This window comes from Triturus cristatus, chromosome 9, assembly GCF_964204655.1.
Source record: "Triturus cristatus chromosome 9, aTriCri1.1, whole genome shotgun sequence".
Classification (NCBI taxonomy): Eukaryota; Metazoa; Chordata; class Amphibia; order Caudata; family Salamandridae; genus Triturus; species Triturus cristatus.
In genome coordinates, this window is record NC_140592.1 from 392,837,018 (window position 1) to 392,858,741 (window position 21,724).

The 21,724-nt window shown below is 49.8% G+C and overlaps 1 protein-coding gene across 1 annotated transcript in view; it reads left to right on the top strand.

Moving 5' to 3' along the window:
• Positions 1–21,724, top strand: part of TSPAN15 (tetraspanin 15) — a 192,447-nt gene that overhangs the window by 143,471 nt on the left and 27,252 nt on the right. Inside the window, exon 7 of the mRNA XM_085625251.1 lies at positions 2,877–2,993. Within this exon, the coding sequence (XP_085481377.1) occupies positions 2,877–2,993 (117 nt within the window). The remainder of the gene's footprint in view (positions 1–2,876; positions 2,994–21,724) is intronic.

Consider the following 21,724-nt stretch of genomic DNA (forward strand, 5'->3'; position numbering starts at 1 on the left):
TTGTCTTGCACGCCAAGCATTCCTTCCCTCTCTCCGGGGAAGAGTAGTGCAGGTGATCACGGACGACAACACCACCATGAGGTACTGCAAGAAACAAGGCAGGGTGGGGTCGTGGCCCTATGTCAGGAGGCCCTCCGCCTCTGGACATGGCTGGAACATCAGGGCATATCCCTGGTGGTTCAACATCTGGCAGGTTCCCTGAACGCCAGGGTGGACTAACTTAGCTGCAGGTGCATGAAGGATCACGAATAGCGTCTTCCCTCGGAGGTGGTCAAGGTCTCTTTCGACAGTGGGGAGAGCCTTGGTTAGATCTATTCGCCACCGAAGAGAACGCGCAATGTCCGCAATTCTGCGCGTTCGAATCTCCAAGGCGGCACTCGCTAGGCAACGCTTTTCATGGAGTGGAGTTGTGGTCTTCTATACGCCTTTCCGCCGATACCACTTCTGCCCAGAGCGCTGAAGAAGATCAAGCGCGACCAGGCCCAAGTCATTCTTGTGGCTCCGGATTGGGCACGAAGAGTCTGGTATCCCAAGCTGCTACACATGGCCATCGATCCTCCGATCAGACTGCCTCTCTGGGAGGATCCTCTGTCACAGCAGCAGGGGACGGTCCTCCACCCAAACCTGTCCAGCCTCCACCTCCTTGCGTGGAGATTGAGCGGCGGCAATTGATGTTGTTTGACCTGCCTCCGGAAGTCTGATGTTATCTTGGCAGCCAGGCGTCTCTCCAATAAGACGGTATACACCTGCAGTTGGAACAAATGTGTGGCATGGTGCACAGCAAAGGCTGTGGATCCCCTTTCCGCCCCTCTTTCTGAGGTTCTCTTGTTGCTCCTTCTTTGGCCCAGCAGGGCTCTGCTTCGGGCACTCTAAAGGGCTACCTCTCAGCCATTGCAGCCTTCCTTAGGCTTCCTGATCAGCCTTCTCTTTTTAAGTCCCCTGTTGTAAATCGCTTCCTTAAGGGCATTACTCCTCTTTTTCCTCCTGTTCCCTTCGTAATGCCCCAGTGGGACTTGAACTTGGTTCTTACATATCTAATGTCCGCTCCCTTTGAGCTGCTACATAATTGTCCTCTCCGGCTTCTGACCTTGAAAACTGCTTTTCTGTTGGCCATCACCTCTGTGCGCAGGGTGAGTGAGCTCCAAGCACTTTCTTCTAAGCCTCCTTTTCTGACCGTTCATCCGGACAAGGTTGTCCTTCGAACTCGTCCGTCCTTCCTTCCCTCCCAAAGTGGTTACTCCTTTCCATATTAGACAGACCATCACTTTGCCTACCTTCTTTCCGCCTCCGCATCCTTCCAAAAAGAAGAGCGGCTCCACGGTCTGGATCCAAAACTTGCGCTTTCCTTTTACTTGGATCGCACAAAACCATGCCAGGTGGATCACCAGGTCTTTGTTGGCTACGTGGGCACCAAAAAAGGTCGGGCTGTGCACAAACGGACCATTTCCAGATGTGGTGTTTTTGTGCATCAAAGCTTGTTATTCCTTGGCAAAGAAGGAGCCTCCAGAGGGGTTTCACACCCATTCCACCAGGGCGACTGCATCTACCAGTGCTTTGGGACGTGGAGTCACCCTTAATGACATCTGTCGCGTAGCTACGTGGGCATCGCTGCACACGTTCACAAGACACTACTGCCTGGACAGCCAAGTCCGGAGACATGGTTTCTTTGGCCGTTCTGTTCTCCAGGACTTCCTGGTGTGAACTTAGTTCGCAGACCCACCTCCGGGGTTGGTATTGCTGGTATATCTATTCTAAGGTAAGGAATCTCTAACTGTTTCTTTCAGATGAACAAATTACTTACCTTCGGTAACGATATATCTGTAAGAAACCTAGGTTAGTTATAGATTCCTTACCGCCCCACCCATCCTCCCTGTTCTGCGAACTGACTTCTAGGGTTAAGGACTTCCTTTCAGGGCCCTAGTTTTGTGCACCAGTGGTCAGTGTCTTGCATGGCTCTGCGCTTCTGGGGTGGAAAGTCGTGACCAGAACTGACTTCAGCGCGCTATGGCGGCGTCTATGTAGCTACCGCGACGTCATCCCGGCGACCACAACGCCAACGACGAACCCGGAGCCGACCGACGCTACCTTTCGACGCGCAGGGGTACTGCTGACGAAAAACTTTCCGGATCCAGTCCGACTCCTGGGGGGTAATTCTAAGGTAAGGAATCTATAACTAACCTATGTTTCTTACAGATGTATCGTTTCCGGAGGTAAGTAACTTGTTCTTCAATGCGATCTTGCACTAGGTTGTGACCAGAGTCAGTCCCTGCTCTTAAAGAAACTTGTCACTTCCTCATCTAGATATGAAATTCCTTTGTTAAATAAATGAGATTAAAGAGACATTTTGGCTGTTTGGGGGGGGGGGGGGGGGGGATGGATTGAAACAAAAATATCCTGAACACCTAGATCTTCCCTGGACTGTGGTGAAGGTAAAAACATTTATATTACGCATCTCACCCTCCAACTCAATTAAGACTGTAGAGGTACTAGAAAGTGAGAGTACAAAGGGGTTCAAAATAATGTGTTGCAGTTTAAATTACTCTGATTTCATATACATGTCATGGACAGGAACTGTGAAAACGTGTAATCCCTTGGAATGATACAAGTGAAGTGATTAGCCAGAGTTAAAAAAATAAAATAATAATTGCATTGATAATATTGTTACTTTTTGTGAAAATGGGACCAATCAGTCCATGGTTATGAACCAGTGGTTCTTGCAGTGAGCATCTACTTTGGCACTAATTGACGTTCTCCTGTACGTGGCGCCTGCTTCCACAAAGTTTGGAAACTGAACCACTGACATGATAGATTGGAAGCACCCTCATCTTTCTCATTGCTCCAGTGCTCACCTTGGGTATTTTTCTCTTTTTTTGCAGCGGCTGGACTTATTACATGTCATCCACATCAGGGGGTGCACGAATGCCGTCCTTATTTGGTTTATGGACCACTACAGCATCATGGCCGGTGTGCTTCTAGGAATATTGCTCCCACAGGTAATGTTACGCTTCAGCTTTTCTTGTAGGGCTTCCATTTGCAGCTTTATTCAACTTTTCTCTGTTTATAATGTATAATTCTTGCAACAATATACTAATAAGCATGTTCCAAGGATAAAGCCTGCCTCTTAAGAGAAAATGTGTGTGTGGCAAGCTGGTCCATGACAGACCCCTTCAGAGACACCACTGTCTGTTTGAGCTTGAAACTTTTTTTTGTCTAAATCTGCAAATTATGCTGCATATCATTGATTTTGCAGCAAGCACAGCCAATCTATAATTAGGTGGGAAACGCCACTACTCCTGAGAATCGCATAATTCTAGTGGCAGGGTGCAGCCTGGCATTTCAGCTTTGGTGATGTCAAGAGTGGGAGATAGGCCCGTGGCCTTTCTTTATAAAGCACCTATATGATTTTAAGGTCGAGCCTGGGCAGCGCATGCGCAACTTTGCGAGGTATGCTGTATTAGAGTATGGAGTTTAAGCTCCGCCCACACTCCACCCATATTTTTCATTGGCTTGTGTCATTGCCCTTTGTAAATGCTGGCTTCTGATTCGTTACTAGGCTTGTTAGTCCCTCCTTAGTACCGCCTTGTCTTCATTTTTAACCTCCCATGAGGACTGGCCCTTTTACTTCAGTTTTTACATGGTATGTCTTTTTCAGTCTGTGCGCACTATTTTCTTTAATGTGTTTATCCTACTGCAGGCCCGACATGCTTTCCTACAACATTCAGCATGCCATGCGCGCTTTTACTTTCCAAACAGCCAGGGACAATGGTGGCCGCTTCCTTATAATGAAATGGGTCTCGCATTTACAAGAGTTTCAGCTATTGGCATTGTAATTGACAATGCCTTTTATTTATGTGTAAATTATCAAAATAGATAAAGGAAAGGCATTGTCATTTACAATGTCAATAGCTTAAACTCTCGCGAATGCGAAACCTATTGCTTGTTTAAATAATTTGTTAGGCGCGCCTTACACTCATCGAGTCTCGTGACAGACCACTGGTTTCCAGGGCTTGGGTTCGAGATATAATTCCAGCTACCCCGGTTTTCCCCATTGATCCTCAACCGAGAAGCTCGTTTTCTGCAGTGACAGGCCTCAACAGGCTGCCAGCAGCCAGTGTTGGAGCATGCTGGCTGTGGGCCACCCAGGCATGTATCCGGAGTCGCTGCCACTGCTCTGTTTCTTTTGATGGTGTTTTCGAAGCTGTTATCCTGCTGACAGCCCAGGGTCTGTTGCTCACACTCGGGCGGATCCTGTAACAAGGCTGGATTAACACTTTGTGGCCATGTTCCCCGTAGTTGTTGATGACCTCTGTCTGCAGACATTGCAGGTGTGTGTAATTGACTCCCTGGATTATGTAGAAAGAGTAAGGTTATTGCAAAAAGACTCCTCTTCATATAGAATGTCAGGGATTTCGTTTTAAATTATTAACCATCTTTGCTCTCCTGTTGCTGTTGTTTCTGCCTTGCTGCGGTGCAACAGCTCCAGCTCCTACAAGCTGAATGTGCCTTAAGTTTATTATAAATTACAAGTGTGTGCTTCATGTTTCTAGCATTCAAATTGTTTTCCCGTACACTAGCTGACTCATCTTCCTGATTTGTCCAGTCCAGCCTTTCTTCACTTTGGTATCGTGAAGTTGTGTCATAGCAGGAAGCTGCCTTTTTCACAGCTACACTGATGTTGCTACATAACTTGTTTTCTATGCCTCACATCAAACATGTAATTGCATATTGTCTTCAAGGAAGAGGCTAGAACTTATGCAGTTCTTGGATGTTACACCCTTTCTTTGTTTTCCTGTATCCCCCACCTCTAATCCTTAAAATATGAGCCAAGATCCTGTAATGCACCATTATCAAAAAAATCTTTGGTAGAATTTGTTTGTGCTTTGCTATTTATTCTCCTTTAGTGCTGTGTATGTATAAACACTACAAAAACTCACCATTTAGTTCTGTTGAAACCATCCGGAGGCAGCTGTCTTAAAGCACTACCATAGTTTGCCTCAAAAGACTGCCAGACTGCAATAAATGGAATTAAAAAAGCCTTGCTTTGGCGAAGAGGAATGGGTGAAACAGTAAAATATAATATGAATTGAGCTCTAAGTATTTTATTACGTGATGCTTCATCTTGCACTGAAGGGCCAGGTGTGGGTTGATCAGGGCATGAATGTTTCGAACCATGCAACCAATACCATTTTTTAAGAAAAACAAAAAAATACTCGAAGGTGTTTAATACTTAAATCATTGAAGACTCCTGCTTCATCCGTTGCAGTAGGCCCCGCCAGAGTAACTCTGCCTATAAAATGTTGTTTAATCTTATTTAGATGCTACCTTGTGCATAGTCTTGGGTGTCGAGCCAGGGACCACCAGAATCCTTTTTAGGTCTCGGCTCGAAGGCTGCGCTTGCGCAGTCTCGATCCGAGATTTAATGACTTGGAGAAGAGGGGCTTGAACCCGCCCCTCTTCTCTCCTGTTCTCCATTGGCTGGCCTCTTCAATGCTGGCCAGCCATTGGAGAAGAGGTCCCGTCACTCCGATCAGGCCCCGTCCTTTTCGGATCGGGGGGCGTGTTTTTTGCAGAAAGTCTAATTATCTCCTCCAGCCAATGGCAAGAGGAGATAACCGCAAAACACGCCCCCGAATCCGAAAAGGACACTGCGTTTCTCCGAGGCATTTCTGCTCTGCCTCGGAGAAAGGCGGTGGTGTGCTTGCCTTTTGCAAGTACCAGTGCCGACTGGTCGAGTAAGTCAGAGCCCTTCTCTCTCTACCTCCAAGAAAGGTCTTTTTCTCTCTTCCTTCCTTGCGGTGCTAGGAAGCTCGGGGGCGCTCGTCACTTTTCCCCTCCTAGGGTCAGCGCGATATTTCCCACCAAGGCGCGGCTTTCCTCAGTCGCCAGCAGTGTGTCGGGTCGTCTTCGCCTCCAGTCCGTAGCGTACTTCCAGCGGGTATAGGCAGACCAGTGGGAATCGGCGCGCTTTCACGTCTGGCAAGCACTTGGAGGGCAGGCTCGGGTATGGGGTCCAGTAACAGGGGACCCAGCCCCCTGCCTCGGGTAGGACTGGAGACGCGCGACACGGGGCTCCCCACCACCCTCGCGCTGCAGGCCGGTCGCACGGGCTCCTCTCCGCCTCTGTCTCTTCCCTGCAGATAAGAGACAGACTCAGAAAGGCCAGTGTTCAAGAAAATACTACCTAGAGCCCTCGGAGACTACCCCGTGCCCTGTCCTTAATTATACTCTGCGTGCCCTGCCCCGGGAGAGCTTGTTCCTGTTCCTCCTGGTCCCCAAAGAGACCACCCAGTTCTAAAAACTAGAAGTCCCCCGGAAATTAACAGCATCTTCGGTCAAAATGCGCATTCGGAAGGTGAGTGGCCGCCGAACACCGAGGTGGCCGCGTGAGGCTGTGAGTGAGGGCAGAGGTGCGAGGCTGAGAGTTCGTGAGAATGACAGGGCCTAGAAGGAGAGCCTAGAAGGAGAGCCGGAGCTGTGGCATAGTGAAGTGAATGCGGGAGAGGGCTGCGAAGGACGCCAGATAAGTATGCTATTGGTGAGACATAGAATGTAGTGGTAATCAAACAGCAAGTGATACAGGGAACATGGGTCGGAAGTAGGGGGGGGGGGGGTGTGGATGGCCACGGGCAGAGATACCTGGGGGAGAGCGGCCCGGAGCACAGAGTACTGTCAAGAGAGCTGTGGGGGCAAAGAATGGCTGAGAGTGCTGTGGGAGCGAAGCCGTCATCTAATGGTCAGAGTGCCTTGGGTACAGGGAACATGGCTGCGCGTGGAGTGAACAGAGGCATGGAGGCCAGGGCAGCTCGAGGGAGAGGTTCTGTGTGTTGAAGGTGAGTGAGAGTGACGTGGGTACAGGGAACTGAGCAGACAGGTCCTGGGTTAGGGCCGTTGGGGTGAGAAGGTTGTTTATACTCGCTCCGTCAGTACCTCGACCATGGTCACACTCGGCCTTCTTGCAGAAAACTCACCCGAGGAAGGGGGCGGGCACCCTCCTTCAAGCCTTGGAGAGGGGAATGCTTCTGCAGGGCCTACGGGAGCATTGCTATGGATCCACCGTGGGGCAGAGGCGTTTTAAGGCATGGGCAAAGTGGGCTCGGGCCCATGCCCCAGCCTTTCAGGCCCCTCTGATAAACCCAGCTCTGTTCTGCAGAGGCTTGCCCTGATGACCCTGAATAATTCTTCAACAGATTGTTTGAATTTCAATTTCTCTTTCATTTATTTTTTAAGTGAGTGGTGTGTGAAAGTCTATTACAAACATTCTGCAGAGAAATGTGTTAATGCAACATCCAAAAATAAAGTTTCTATTCAAATCAAAATAAAACCGCATATATGAGAAACGGGAGGGGGGTCACAGAGATTATTTGCAGTGATACTAGTGAGCTGCTGCGTTACACAATTGAAAACACGCATCACTATCCATGAACGTTAGATGTAACAACTTTAGAATTTGGACGAGTGTGCCTCCCTCGTGCAAATTCGTGCACCAATTATTTGTATTTCTTGGTTGGGTTCTTCTCTTTTCCGAATACCCTCCTGCTAACACTGGTGTCAGCGCTCGCTGTGTTTTGTTGTGATCTTTTGAACAAGAAGTCTTGCCCATGTATTTTTATCTTTAAGTAAAGCCACCTATGCGGTCTTTTCATTTGTGTAACTCATTCTGCTGCACACAACTGGCCCATCTTTAATCTCTACCAAAGGAAATGATGGACGGAGTGTTGAACATTGCAAGCACTCACCCCCAGTCAACTGATCTGGGTTTAATCCATCACCGTTCTTTAGCCCACTCTGCCACCCCAGTTCAGACATGGCCATATGCAAATCAGTCTGACCCTGTGCCTCATGGGAACAGTCCAGCCCGAACTGCCAAGCCATGTCTTCCCTGGACCGGAAACAAGCTTCCTAGGACCGGTTTCTGGCATTTCAGCCGTCTTCAGCCAGGCTTGCTTGAATCCAGTGGCAAAGTGAGCAAGGGAATCGCGTCTGAGCATACCCTGCCAACTTATGGCGAACAAAGCAATACCAAAGGAAATGATGGACGGAGTGTTGAACATTGCGAGCACTCACCCCCAGTCAACTGATCTGGGATTAATCCATCTTTAATCTCTGCCACGTGAGACTCCTGTTTTAGAGGGCTAGACTTCAATATTTTGCCTTTAAATTAGTTTTTTTTTCTTCACTCCCACTTAAAACGTCCTTAACGCCAATGGGAAAAAATGCGGAAGTTAATTTCTCTAGTTGTTGCCTAAATCTCGTTCTTGGTTCCCAAATCCCGCTCGCCTCTTTTCCAGTCTAGGTTGGCCCTGTGTCGTTTTCCGGGCCCTGTGGGGTCTATTCGCCTAAGTCGCTTATTAGGAGCCCCTCGAATCCTCTGGCACTGCCACTGCCATGCCTTTTCTTTGTCCTCCCCTTCGTGATGTTGTTCGCCGACCTCTCGGTGTTCGCACCCCTCCACTGCTTGCTGAGGGCTCGTGCCCCACCTCTCTCCAGCGGCCTACAGGGTGGTGGCGACCCCTGCTGGGAGGAGCTGGTACTTCCTCTCAGGACACAGCGCTGCCACGGGCCTCTTTTCTCTTCAGAGCAGCGGGAGTGCTTATTTCAACAAGCGCTTTCTCTTGAGTAGCCCAAGGAACTCTGGAGCTTCAATATTGATTAGGAGATGCACATTCATCTTTAATTGGTAATTACATTGTACCTCTGCTTGTTTTTAATGATCCAATTTTAAAGGTTACAATGAGTTTATGTTTTGTATCTACAGGTGCATGGCGGGTGATCATATAGAGACAAGTACTGATGAGAAAAGTGTAAATAACAATGCCGTTTCTTTAAATGTTTTAAAAACAAAAACATAAACGAAAATAATATCATGAGCAATGCCAATAGCTCTAACTTTAACAATGCCGAGACCGTTGCATTGTAAATGCTTGTTATCTTTGTACGTTAGGTCATCTTTTTACATTAAAGCCTACCAGACAGCACAGCTTTTTGTAATTCTGAAGTGTGTTGGAAACAAATATTTTAATACAATCAAAACAAATCAACACACTCCCACATATTATTTTTACACTGTATGGTTTTGTCAGTAAAACTATGTCCGAGCAAATGTAATCATCATTTCAATTGAAAATGGGTTGTCTGTAATGGCTTTCTGCTACTACACCCTCTCTTCCATGACACTCTATGGCACACTACGCCCCTCTAAGCTACGACAGCCCACTCTACGCTGCCCCACAACAATCTGTTCTATTCTACGTCACTCCACTCTACACCACTCCACGACATCTACTCCACACCGTTCTTCTCCAGTCCACTATGTGCCACAACACACTACTCAACTCTGCAACATGCCACGCCACTCTATGCCACGCCACTCTATGCCACGCCACTCTATGCCACGCCACTCTATGCCACGCCACTCTATGCCACGCCACTCTATGCCACGCCACTCTATGCCACGCCACTCTATGCCACGCCACTCTATGCCACGCCACTCTATGCCACGCCACTCTATGCCACGCCACTCTATGCCACGCCACTCTATGCCACGCCACTCTGTGCCACGCCACTCTGTGCCACACCACTCTGTGCCACACCACTCTGGATGTATGACGTTACAACGCACACTTTTACAACGCATGCACTTACAACGCATTTTTTACAACGCATAATCCATTACAACGCATGACATTACAACGCATAATATTAAATTACATTTAAGGTAAGTATTAGATAGTATAGGGGTAAAAGTTACTATTCTAACTCCAGGGGGTGCAACAGTAGGGTAAGTGTTGGATAGTATAGGGGTAAAAATTACTATTCTAACTCCAGGGGGTGCAACAGTAGGGTAAGTGTTGGATAGTATAGGGGTAAAAATTACTATTCTAACTCCAGGGGGTGCAACAGTAGGGTAAGTGTTGGATAGAATAGGGGTACAAATTACTATTCTAACTCCAGGGGGTGCAACAGTAGGGTAAGTGTTGGATAGTATAGGGGTAAAAATTACTATTCTAACTCCAGGGGGTGCAACAGTAGGGTAAGTGTTGGATAGTATAGGGGTAAAAATTACTATTCTAACTCCAGGGGGTGCAACAGTAGGGTAAGTGTTGGATAGTATAGGGGTAAAAATTACTATTCTAACTCCAGGGGGTGCAACAGTAGGGTAAGTGTTGGATAGAATAGGGGTAAAAATTACTATTCTAACTCCAGGGGGTGCAACAGTAGGGTAAGTGTTGGATAGAATAAGGGTAAAAATTACTATTCTAACTCCAGGGGGTGCAACAGTAGGGTAAGTGTTGGATAGAATAGGGGTAAAAATTACTATTCTAACTCCAGGGGGTGCAACAGTAGGGTAAGTGTTGGATAGTGTAGTGTAATATTATGCGTTGTAATGGTATGCGTTGTAATGGTAGTATGCGTTGTAATGGAATGCGTTGTAAAGGTAGTTTTTAAAAATGCGTTGTAGTGTCATGCGTTGTAATGTCATGCGTTGTAATGGATTATGCGTTGTAAAAAATGCGTTGTAAAGGTAGTGCGTTGTAAAAGTTGCGTTGTAAAGGTTGTTCCCCCACCACTCTATGCCACACCACTCTATGCCACACCACTCTACACCACTCTGTGCCCTTCCACTCTGTGCTCCCTCCACAATGCTCTGCACTCGTCTCTCCACGACACACCAAAATGCTCTGCACTCTGCTCTGCTCCACTCTACGATTCTCTGCTCTGCTTCACACCCCTCCACTCTGCGCCCTCCACTTCACTCTGCACGCTCTACGCCCTTCCGCTCTACGCCACTCCAATCCATGAGCCGCCACTCCACTCCTCTCCGCTCTATGCCCCTCCACAATGCTCTGCTCTACGCCCTCTCAGCTCTACTCTCCACCCCTCCTCTCTACAGCCCTCCTCTCGAACCTGCTCCACTCTGTGCCCCTCCATGCTCCAACACACCACTCTGTGCCTCTGCATGCCCCTCCACTTTTGTTCTGTGCCCCCTCCACTTTTGTTCTGTGCCCCCTCCACTTTTGTTCTGTGCCCCCTCCACTTTTGTTCTGTGCCCCCTCCACTTTTGTTCTGTGCCCCCTCCACTTTTGTTCTGTGCCCCCTCCACTTTTGTTCTGTGCCCCCTCCACTTTTGTTCTGTGCCCCCTCCACTTTTGTTCTGTGCCCCCTCCACTTTTGTTCTGTGCCCCCTCCACTTTTGTTCTGTGCCCCCTCCACTTTTGTTCTGTGCCCCCTCCACTTTTGTTCTGTGCCCCCTCCACTTTTGTTCTGTGCCCCCTCCACTTTTGTTCTGTGCCCCCTCCACTTTTGTTCTGTGCCCCCTCCACTTTTGTTCTGTGCCCCCTCCACTTTTGTTCTGTGCCCCCTCCACTTTTGTTCTGTGCCCCCTCCACTTCTGTTCTGCGCCCCCTCCACTCTGCTCAACTCTACACCCCTTCTCTCCATTCTGCTCCACTGTACACCCCTCCACTGCCCTTCACTCTGTGCCCCTCTGCTCAATGATGCTCCACTCTACACCCCTCCACTGCCCTTCACTCTGTGCCCCTCTGCTCCATGGTGCTCCACTCTACACCCCTCCACTGCCCTTCACTCTGCTCCATGATGCTCCACTCCTCACCACAACGCTCCCCTACAAAACACTCTGTTCTATGCCCCTCCACTCCGCTCCTTTCCACTCTATGCGCCCCACTCCATGATGCTCCACACTATGCCCCTTCTCTCCTCTTCCCTCTACGCTCATCCCTCCCCGCCCATCCACGGTATACCCCACCCCTTCTCTCCACAACACACTGGCGCGCCATTCTACACTACTCTCACCACTCTACTATTAGCCATTTCTCTCTCCATGGTTGCCACAAAATTGACCTGTTTTCAATTTTAATAAGTTTATTTTGCCAGAGAGATGAATTTAGGAAACTATTTTGATTGTTATATATAAAATCATATTTTAAACGATTATTTTGGAGGAAGCATCTCACATTTTTAGATATTGAGTTTGTATCCCGAGACTAGGGAAAGATTGTTGAATTCATCAAGAAAAGCTGGAAGCGACAAAGTTGGATTAGAAATTAATAGGAGCATATCATCTGCATAAACAGATAATTTAATTTGGTTTTCACTATAAATAAAACCTTCAATTATGTTTTTCTTATTTTAGATAAGTAATATAGGAGATAAAGGACACCCATACCTAACTGTTCTTTTTAACTTGAAAGGTGGGAAAAGTAAACGGTTATTAAATATAGAAGCTTGTGGTAAGGCATACAAAAGTAATATTAAACTGATCATTTTGGAAGCAAAGCCAAATTCAACCCATGGAAAATAAAAGGCCAATTCATACAATCAGTCTTTTGCAAGGTAAACTTCCTTTACAACGTATGCCTTTACCCCGCATTTTTTACTCAGTGAAATCTTTTACAACACAGGGCTTAACACTGCAAACCATTACAACGCATTCCGCAAAGTAACCCCCCGGTGTAGTTAGAATATTAAATTGCGTTGTAATGCGTTTGTAATGGATTGCATTGTAAAGCCCTGCGTTGTAAAAGATTTAGCGGAGTAAAAAATGCAGGTTAATGGCACACGTTGTAAAAGCGTGTGGGGTTAAGTTCTATTCCTTTTTCAACCTCAACTTAAACTGCTACTAAAGAAGACCTGAAACTATTAGATTTGCTTAAAATATCAAAAAGTAATTTTGTATAATTCAAGATAAATCTACTTTTTAACAAAACCGGATTGTTCTCAGTTCAACAGATCTTGCAGGAGTGGATCTAAACGCAAAGCAATCATTTTTGCAAAGATCTTATAATCCATATAAACCAGTAATATCGGTCTATAATTCTTACAAAATCTTGGATCTCTATCTTCTTTAGGGATCAAACAAATTGATGCATCTTGAAATACATCCTGCACTGTCCCTGCTTTAGAAAAGTAATCAAATAAGTCATGTAATTTTGAGATTTAAATTTAAGGAAAAAAAGAATAAAAATCAATTAAAAAAAATCTCGACATGGTGCTTTACCTATTTTAATTAAATGAACTACTTACGTAATCTCTTCGCAAGAGATATCCATTTCCAAAGAATGAATATTGATATCCAGTGTTGTATGGAGGCAAGATATTCCACAATTCGCCTATGTTGAGGTATTAGTTCAGGAGTACATAAAGTATATAAAATTGGTCACTATAGGGAGACTGGGGTCTCGGCTTTTAACTTCCTATAATGCAATAGTGCCCTCTCTATGGTTGTATGGGGCAGAGTTAGCGGCCTTAAGCTCTGAGACAAGTTGGGAGAGGGCAAATTTTTGAAAAAACTGTTCAGTTTGCCCAATAGATCAATGGTTCCCGACAATAAGATTGGAAGGGGAATTACAGTCTTGGATTTTCCTGGCTTGTAAATCAATCCTGAGGTTTTGGGATAAACTGTGGACCTCTGAGGCACCAAAGGTATTGTGCCTGTGTGCAAAGGAAATTGTAAAGAGTTACTTACGAGGGGCGGTGCGGGCATGGAGTAGATTAGGAAAAATTGCGGTGACCTTAAAATTGAAAAATTTCAAATTGGCTGTGGCCTCTCCTTTTGCACAAGGAGACTTGAAAAAAGATTCCCCAAAAAAGTCCAGGCTTTCTGACCTGGGGTATGTAAAGAGTAAACAGTCGGCAAATTAAAAATTGGAATCCTGGGGTAATCAAGGGGGCATTTCCATATACAGCCACCTTGCCTATTGCCCAGTTATGCTTCTTACTTCTGAAATTCCGGATCGCCTTGAATGTGCATTATTTAGGAAGTTTAACATACTTTTGAATACTGAGAATAATTGTAGATGCGGCCTAGGATTTAAAAAGAATTGTTAATCTTTTATTAGATTTCTTGCATTTTTATAAGATTTGGTGTGTTTTTAAAACCAATTTTTTTTAAATGTTAATCCGGCTGAGACACGTGCACTTTTGACGAGCATGACCTTTTTGGACGTAGCTTGTGCTCTTGCAAAGTTTTTTAAAGACATTTTGTCCTAGAAATTCTGTGTTTCTTTACTATGGTTGGAGGATGTATACAAAAGACTGGATGTTAGAAGTATTTATATAGCAATCATTTTTATTGAATTTCAGAACAACAGTATCATTGCACATGTGTAGTCATACAATAACAAGTAACTGCCGGGTGTCCCCCGGCCATAGGTATCTACAGAATGCCCCATAGGTGGTTCAGATGCTCCATGTGCGGCCCAGGGGAACCCCTCCTCAGACTCCTCCGGTACCCCCCCCCACCCCCACCCCCCACCCCCCCCCCCCCACTACCCCCCTCCCGCCACCCCCCCCCCAGAGGCTGCTGCAAAGCGTCCGAAAAAAAGGGGAAACAGTTTCAGTCTGTGGAGTGCCAGGTCCGGAAGATACGCAACGTCCTCCATGCGGGCGGGAAGACTGCTGCCGGGAGGCCCCTAGATAAGTAGGCCAGCAACGAGCCCCAAGACTCCTCAAAGGCTGTGGGATCATCCCTAAAGCACACCGCCAAGCGCTCCATCGAGAGCAGGCGCCACAGGCGGGCATGCCACAGTGACATGGCGGGAGCAGCCTGTTTCTTCCACGCCGCAGCCACCGTGAGCTTAGCTGCCCCCACGCAGAGCCACCATATAGCTTTATCTCCTCTGGACACCCCCTCCCAGTCCTCTCCCCGAAGACCCAGGATGACATGAGCAAGGTCCCCGGGGGGATCAAAGCCCAAAATCTCTTTAATCTGCGCTAAGATTTCTGCCCAGAAAGGTTGAATACTAGGGCAGTCCCACCAGATATGTTTGAAATCCCCGAGGAGACCACATCCCCGCCAGCAGAGTGCAGAAGTCCCCGGGAAGATCCTAGCCAATTTTGTGGGGTATAGGTACCAATCAAAGATGGTCTTGTAGTGAGCCTCCCGTAAGCCTACCGACAAGTTATGCCTGGGAATGTCCCGCCACAAGCCCCTCCACTCAGCTTCAGTTCTCTCTCTCCCCAGGAGTTGCTCCCAGAATTCCATATGTCTGGCCCTGGGTGTGTGTAGTGTAGTCAGCAGCATCCCATAGAGAGACGAGATTGCCCCCATCATCGAGCCCGCCCGCGACAAAACCAGTTTCTCCATATCCGTAAGGCTCCGGCAGCCCGCCTCCCTGAACGGTGGCGCCGTGGCCCAGTGTTTGAGCTGCAAATAATGGAACTGCTCACTGTTGGGGACCCCAAATTCACTCTTACAGTTCTGAAACGAGCGGAACGCCCCCTTGTCGAATAGGTCCGCCAGCTTTAGACACCCTCCCTCTCGCCACCCATCAAAGGGACCCTCCTCTCTGGCTGGGGCGAAGGCCGGATTAAAGTGTATCGGGGTATATGGTGAAGGGAATGTCGTCCACCCCTCCCTCCGCGTGACCCTATCCCAAACCTCCAACGTAGTGCGCGTTGGCGTGCTAAGATATGCGTTCGGCGGTCTATCTCTCCTCGGTTTCCACAGCAGATCCCAGATGGATCTGCCGGCTATCGCGCGGTCCATATGAAGCCAATGCTTCTCTGATTCCCGTACCGTCCATTCCAACACGACCCGCAATTGGGCCGCTTGATAGTAAAGCTCAAAGTCCGGCAGCCCCATCCCTCCATCCGCCCTTTGTTTCCGAAGCACCGTGAAAGGGAGCCGGGCCCTCCCTCCTTGCCATACAAACTGAGTGATCAACGTCTTCAGCTGCGGAAGAAATGCCTTCTCCAGCGGGATCGGCAAGGCCTGAAACAAGTAAAGGACCCGGGGCAGCACCATCATCTTCACCGCGTTGATTCGCCCCAACCAAGATATGTACAAGGGCGTCCACCGCCGCAACTCCTGCCGCAAGTGTGGCAAAACTGTGGTGTAGTTGGCCCCATACAGTCCCGAAACCGTCGGTGTCAGCTGCACCCCTAGATATTGTAGCGAGTGTTGGGCCCATGAGAGCGTCGTCTGGGATTTGAGCAAGGCCACCTCCGCTCTCGAGAGTGTGAGATTGAGTATGTAGGATTTGGTCATGTTGACCTTGAACCCTGCCACTCTCTCAAAGTCCCTCAATTCCCCCTGCACCGCGGGCAGAGAGACATGTGGCTCCCCCAGAGTCAGCAGAATATCATCCGCGAAGAGGGAGATTTTGTGGTCTTCCCCGCCAAATCGGATCCCTTTAATGGAAGCATTCTCCCTCACCCGAATGGCTAGTGGCTCAATGCTGAGGGCGAAAAGCAGAGGGGACAGCGGGCACCCCTGTCTAGTACCTCTAGTCAGCTGGAAGGGCTCGGAAGGTGTCCCGTTGACCACCACTCTCGCGGAGGGATGGCTGTAGTTAGCTCGCACCATCTCCATGAAAGCGTCCCCGAACCCAAATTTTTGCAAGGTCATGAAGAGGAAGGGCCAGTCCACGCGGTCGAACGCTTTTTCAGCGTCCAATCCTACTAGCACAGCTGGAATCTTAAATCTGGATGATTTCTCGATAAGGTGGATGGTACGCCGTATATTATCGTGCGTCTGGCGCCCTTTAATGAAGCCCGATTGGTCCGGGTGGATCAATCGAGGCAGCAGGTCATCCAGGCGGCTAGCTAGGATCATGGAGTAGAGCTTGGCATCTAGGTTCAGAAGTGCTATGGGGCAGTATGATGCACACACCAGTGGGTCCTTGCCCGGTTTAGGCAGGACCGTAATCACCGCCTCTGCCATTGACTTGGACACTCTCGCCTCCTTCGCCACCGCCCGAAACAGAGCCGTCAGATGCGGGGCGAGCTCGTCTACAAAGTGTTTATAAAAGTGGGCGGTATAGCCGTCGGGCCCAGGTGCCTTGTGGAGCTTGAGACGCTTTATGGCATTCCGCACTTCCTCCACGGAAATAGGTTCGTCCAGCCGTTCCCGGTCCAGCGCTGATAGCTGGGGGCACTCCACCCCATCGAGATATGCCGTTTGCGCGTCGTGCGCCAGCGTGCTCCCCCCATACAGCTCACCATAGAAATCCCTAAAGGCTCTGGTCTTCGCTGCCTCCTCGTGTGTGACTCGGTCTGGCCCTACCCGAATGCCTTCCACATAGGATTTTGCCCGCTGAATGCGAAGCTTTCGGGCCAACTGAGAACCCACCTTGTCCCCCTGTTCATACCCCGCGCGGCGCAGCCTCAGCAAGGTATATTCCGCCCTGGCGCTATAAATCGCCCGCAATTTACCCCTCACCGCCGTGAGTTGTCGTTGCAGGTCGCGAGTGGGTTTATCTTTATGTCTGCCCTCCAACCCTCTAAGTTCCTCCTCCAGTGCCTCCCGTTCCAATGCCTGTTGTCGCCGCAGCGACGCCTGTAGTTGGATGCATTTGCCCCTCATCACCGCCTTGAATGCGTCCCACGTATTCTGATGTGAGGTGTCTTCAGGCGGGTTGTCCTGGAAGTACTCCCCTATGGCCTCGGTCAGCTCCACCCTCCGCACTTGGTCTCGCAGGAGGGCCCCCGGAAAGTACCATCTGCCACAACCCCGCGCCCCCCACTGAAGCTCCAATAGAACCATCCCGTGGTCTGAGACCGAAATGGGGAGAATCTGCGCCCCTGTCGCCTTCCCCACTAATGCCTGACTAATGAAGATGTAATCTATTCGAGTGTACGTCCGGTGAACATGGGAATAGAAAGTATAGTCTTTTGCCGTCTCGTGGAGAGCCCGCCACCCATCCCGCAGACCTAGGGAATCGAAGCGGTCCTTGACTCGCTTGGAAAACACTGATGATCTGGCCCCCGCAACGTGGGAGCCGTCCAGGACGCCATCCCACAGGCAGTTAAAGTCCCCCATCAGAATGATGGGGCCCTCCGCGAATCCGCCCAGGGACCCCAACATGCGGGCTGTGAACACCGCCTGGCCCGTGTTCGGAGCATACACGACCGCAATGGTGCATAGTTGGCCCTGAAGCCGCCCCTTGAGCATGAGCCACCTCCCCTCCTTATCTCTCTGTGAATCCACTACTTGGAAGGGCATTGAGCTGTGGAACAATATCGCCACTCCATTATGTTTGGTGGTGGCCGCTGAGTGAAAAATCTGCGGGAATGCCCTATGCTTGAGCCTACCCACATCCTCCCTTGTAAGGTGCGTTTCCTGCAGAGCAACTACCTTGACCTGCCGATCCACAATGTACTTCAGGACCTGCTGTCTCTTCTGGGGCGAGTTCAGGCCCTTCACGTTCCATGTAGCCCACGTCACCATCTTAAGTGAGTGTAGACCCCCCTCTCCACCCCGTGTTGTGGGATCCGCCGATACCAGACCTCAGCGCCTGTCCGCCTCCCCCCCCCCGGGCCCCCCTTCTAATGTCTCGCCGTCCCTCCCCGGACCCTCTCCACGTCTTCGTTGCAGCCTACCCCTGTCACCCTCCCCCCCCCCCCCGCCCAGACCCCCCCACATCCCCCCCCCCCTCCCGCACCCCCCCACCACAAGCACCCAGCCATGGAACCCCTCATGCCTGGGGTAGTTCCAGGGAAAGTAACCAAGACCCCGCCCCATCGAACTCCTAACCTCATCAACTTGCTCCGCAACCGGCAGAGCATCAACAACATGTGTGCCAGACAAAGGGCTCATAGAGAAAAACAAAAACCTCAGTGTCCATGTAACCTCAGTGTCTCTGTGGAGACTGCCGCATCTCTCCGCTGGGCCTTCACAGACTCGTCGCCAGCCACCTGGCTTCGCCGCTCGGGCTCCCGGGTCCCTCCCGGCCGGAGGACCCCCCCGCGGTCGTTCTTGAACTGCATCCCAGAGAATCCCGTTCTTCCAGCTCGCGACCTCTACTCACGGTGAGGCCCTCCTCGCTGGCGTTGCGCCCTGCGCCACTGCTCCCCCTGAGAGCCGACTGCCACTGTTCCGGATGGCCCCGGGCCGCCTCCTTCCTCCGGTTCCGTCGGGAGGCACAGGATACGCAGCCCATCTCCCAAGTCTGTGATGTGGTGTCGTTTATTTTGCCATTCGAAGCTGAGCCCAAAGGGATAGGTCCAACGATAGCGCACATTGTCCTCTCTGAGTTTGCTGGTCACTGGGCGGAGCTGCTGCCTCCGAACAAGGGTGGCCTGCGACAAGTCCTGGTAAAGAGAGCAACTGTGGCCCTGGAACGAGACTTCCTTCTTCCTGGCCGCTTCCAGGATGGCCTCCTTGACTGGGAAGGCGTGCAGCTTTGCTAGGACATCCCTAGGTCTCCGGCGTTCCCCGTGAACCGGTGGTCCGACCCTGTGCACCCGATCCACTTTTATTTTCAGGTCTGGCTTGTTCACCACCTCTCCAAAGAGGCCTATAATAAACGCCTCCAGGTCCGGGCCCTCTGCGCCTTCTTCCAAGTCTCTCACCCGTATATTCTCCCTCCGGGAACGATCCTCCAAGTCCTCCAGCTTCAGAGCAGATTGCGCCAGCTGAGCGCGAAGCTCCGCGCACTCCGACCGGGAAGCCTGAGCTGTACTATCCAGGGATTGCACCTTCTCCTCCACCTCCAGGATTCGCGACACCACGGCGTCCACATCACTGCGCAGATCACCAAGCTTCTCCGTCAGGTCCCCACGCAATTGGTCCAGGCTGGCGTGGAGGTCCCGTTTAAGTTCACCACATAAATCCCTCTTGAAGTCCCGGAGCGTAGCCACCAGGTCATCCTTCGTCAAGGCCATGCTTTCCCCTCCGCCTGGACCTCCCTCGTCCGCAGTGCTGGAGAGCGCCTGGAAGTACTTCGCCACGCGGTTTTCCTGAGGCTTCGGCGCCTTTTTTGTCGGGGGCGCACGGGACGACCTCCCCATCAGACCGTCCCCTCCGTGCCACACGACGTCGCCTCCACCAGTTCTATGGCCTTGTCGCGTCCGACCACCACCGTTCAGCCACCGGGACCCCGGAAGTCAGAGCAGGGATCGACTCGGCTCCGCTCGCCGCCTCAGGCACTCAGCCGGACCCACGTGCCGTGCCTCAGAGTCCTCACCAGCGCCAACCCGCACCTATATTTCACAGCATCCTTCCCATCTAGCGCGCCAGAGAACCAGTGCTGCGGAGGCTCCCCCGGTCCCGGCGCCGGCAGGTGTCTTACTTGGCCGCCATCTTGGAGTCAGGCATCGTCTCTCGCCCGGGCGCGCGGTGATTGCCCCCTGCGCCCCCGCTCCCTCCAGCCTGGCTCGGTCTCCGTCAGGGCGGACCACTTATCTCCTGTTGGCCCTCCGTCCTTCCTCATGGGCTCCGTGATGGCCGCAATCTCCGCCTCCTCATGCACGTCCCACGGTGAGGTGTCCCCGTGCGTTGTCCCGCTCACTGGCGCCGGCAGAATCCGGTTCAGCCTCTCTCCAGCCACGGCGGTCACTCCCGTTGCGCGGTCACCGCGACCAGCCTCCATTCACTCTCCTGAGTCCGGGTGAACCGCCGCTCGGCGAGCGATCGTGGCCTTCCGCCGCCATTTTGCTCGGTCATCGCTCCCGGGTCAGTGCTCGCTTTCTAGCCGCACCGGGGCCGCCTCATCCTCGCCGCCGGTCCATTCGCCTCCACAGGTGTCCCGCGAGTGTTTTCCTCGAAGAGCGCCAGTCCAGAGCCCCCGTTTAGCCGCTCACAGGAGTCCGTGGGGCCAGAGCTGACTCGGTGCCCTACCAGTCAGCCATCTTACTTGGCCACGCCCCCCCGTTAGAAGTATTTAAACAAATTAACGCTGGACATGACAAAAAAAATGGTCAAATTCATTTAGAATGTAATCCTCCAATTTAGGACCCTTATCATTCTTTAAAATACATTCCACCTTAGTTCTTTTTTACTTTTGAGATTGTTTGCCAAATGTTTTCCAGCTTTATTCTTTCCGCTATAATATTTTGCACTGGACCTAAGAAGAAAAGAGGAAGCGTTTTCTGTGGATATTGTATTGAATTGGAATTTGGCTTTTGTAATTTAATCATGGTTTGGATTTAGATGAATAATACTGATATTCTAATTTTTTTTAATATTATGCATAATATTATACAATTCTTTATTTAGCTTTCTTTTACTTGATAAATAGATTATGAAATCCCTAACTGCCGCCATGAATAAGTCCCAAACCACTTGTATAGAAATATCACTAGTAGAGTTAAGATTAAAGAACTCAATAGCAAATTTCTGAAAGGTATTTGAGAAGGATTCATCCACTAAAAGGGCATTGTTTATTCTCCACATAACATTAAGCTAAGCACTATCTGAGCTTTTAATGTGGATGTCTAACACACAAGCAAAGTAGGTGAAAAACAGAAATGCTTGCAAGCACAAAGTCAGAAATCTATCCAGCAAGCTATCCATGTCCTAAATAACATGAAATGATGGCAGAAACAGCTGATTGCTTCCTGCAAGAGGCGTTTCACATACCAAAAGCCTGACACAAAGTTTCAATTTCCAAATTAAAGAAAGGGATGACTCACACCTTGTTATCTTCTAGTTTTGTTATCCAGTGCCGTCATTGTCAAATGAATTCCCGTCTTTACAAGGAGCGAGAACAATAATAAACGTAATATAACAATCGCAAACAAACATTGGTTAGAGTAGAACCCAGAGCAACCTCCAAAAGTAGGTGCATAAAGGAAGAGAAACCTTACCTCTCCCAAATGACTAAAACTGGCAGGGAGTGAGGGAGGGAGGGAAGGAGGAAAATCCAGGACCAGAAGGAGAGGACTGAAGCATAGGGACAACATAGTCCGAAGACGAGAGACCTGGGAACAGAGACTAGCAACCGTGATACTGTGTATCAGATACGTTATTAAACTCGTAAAACCC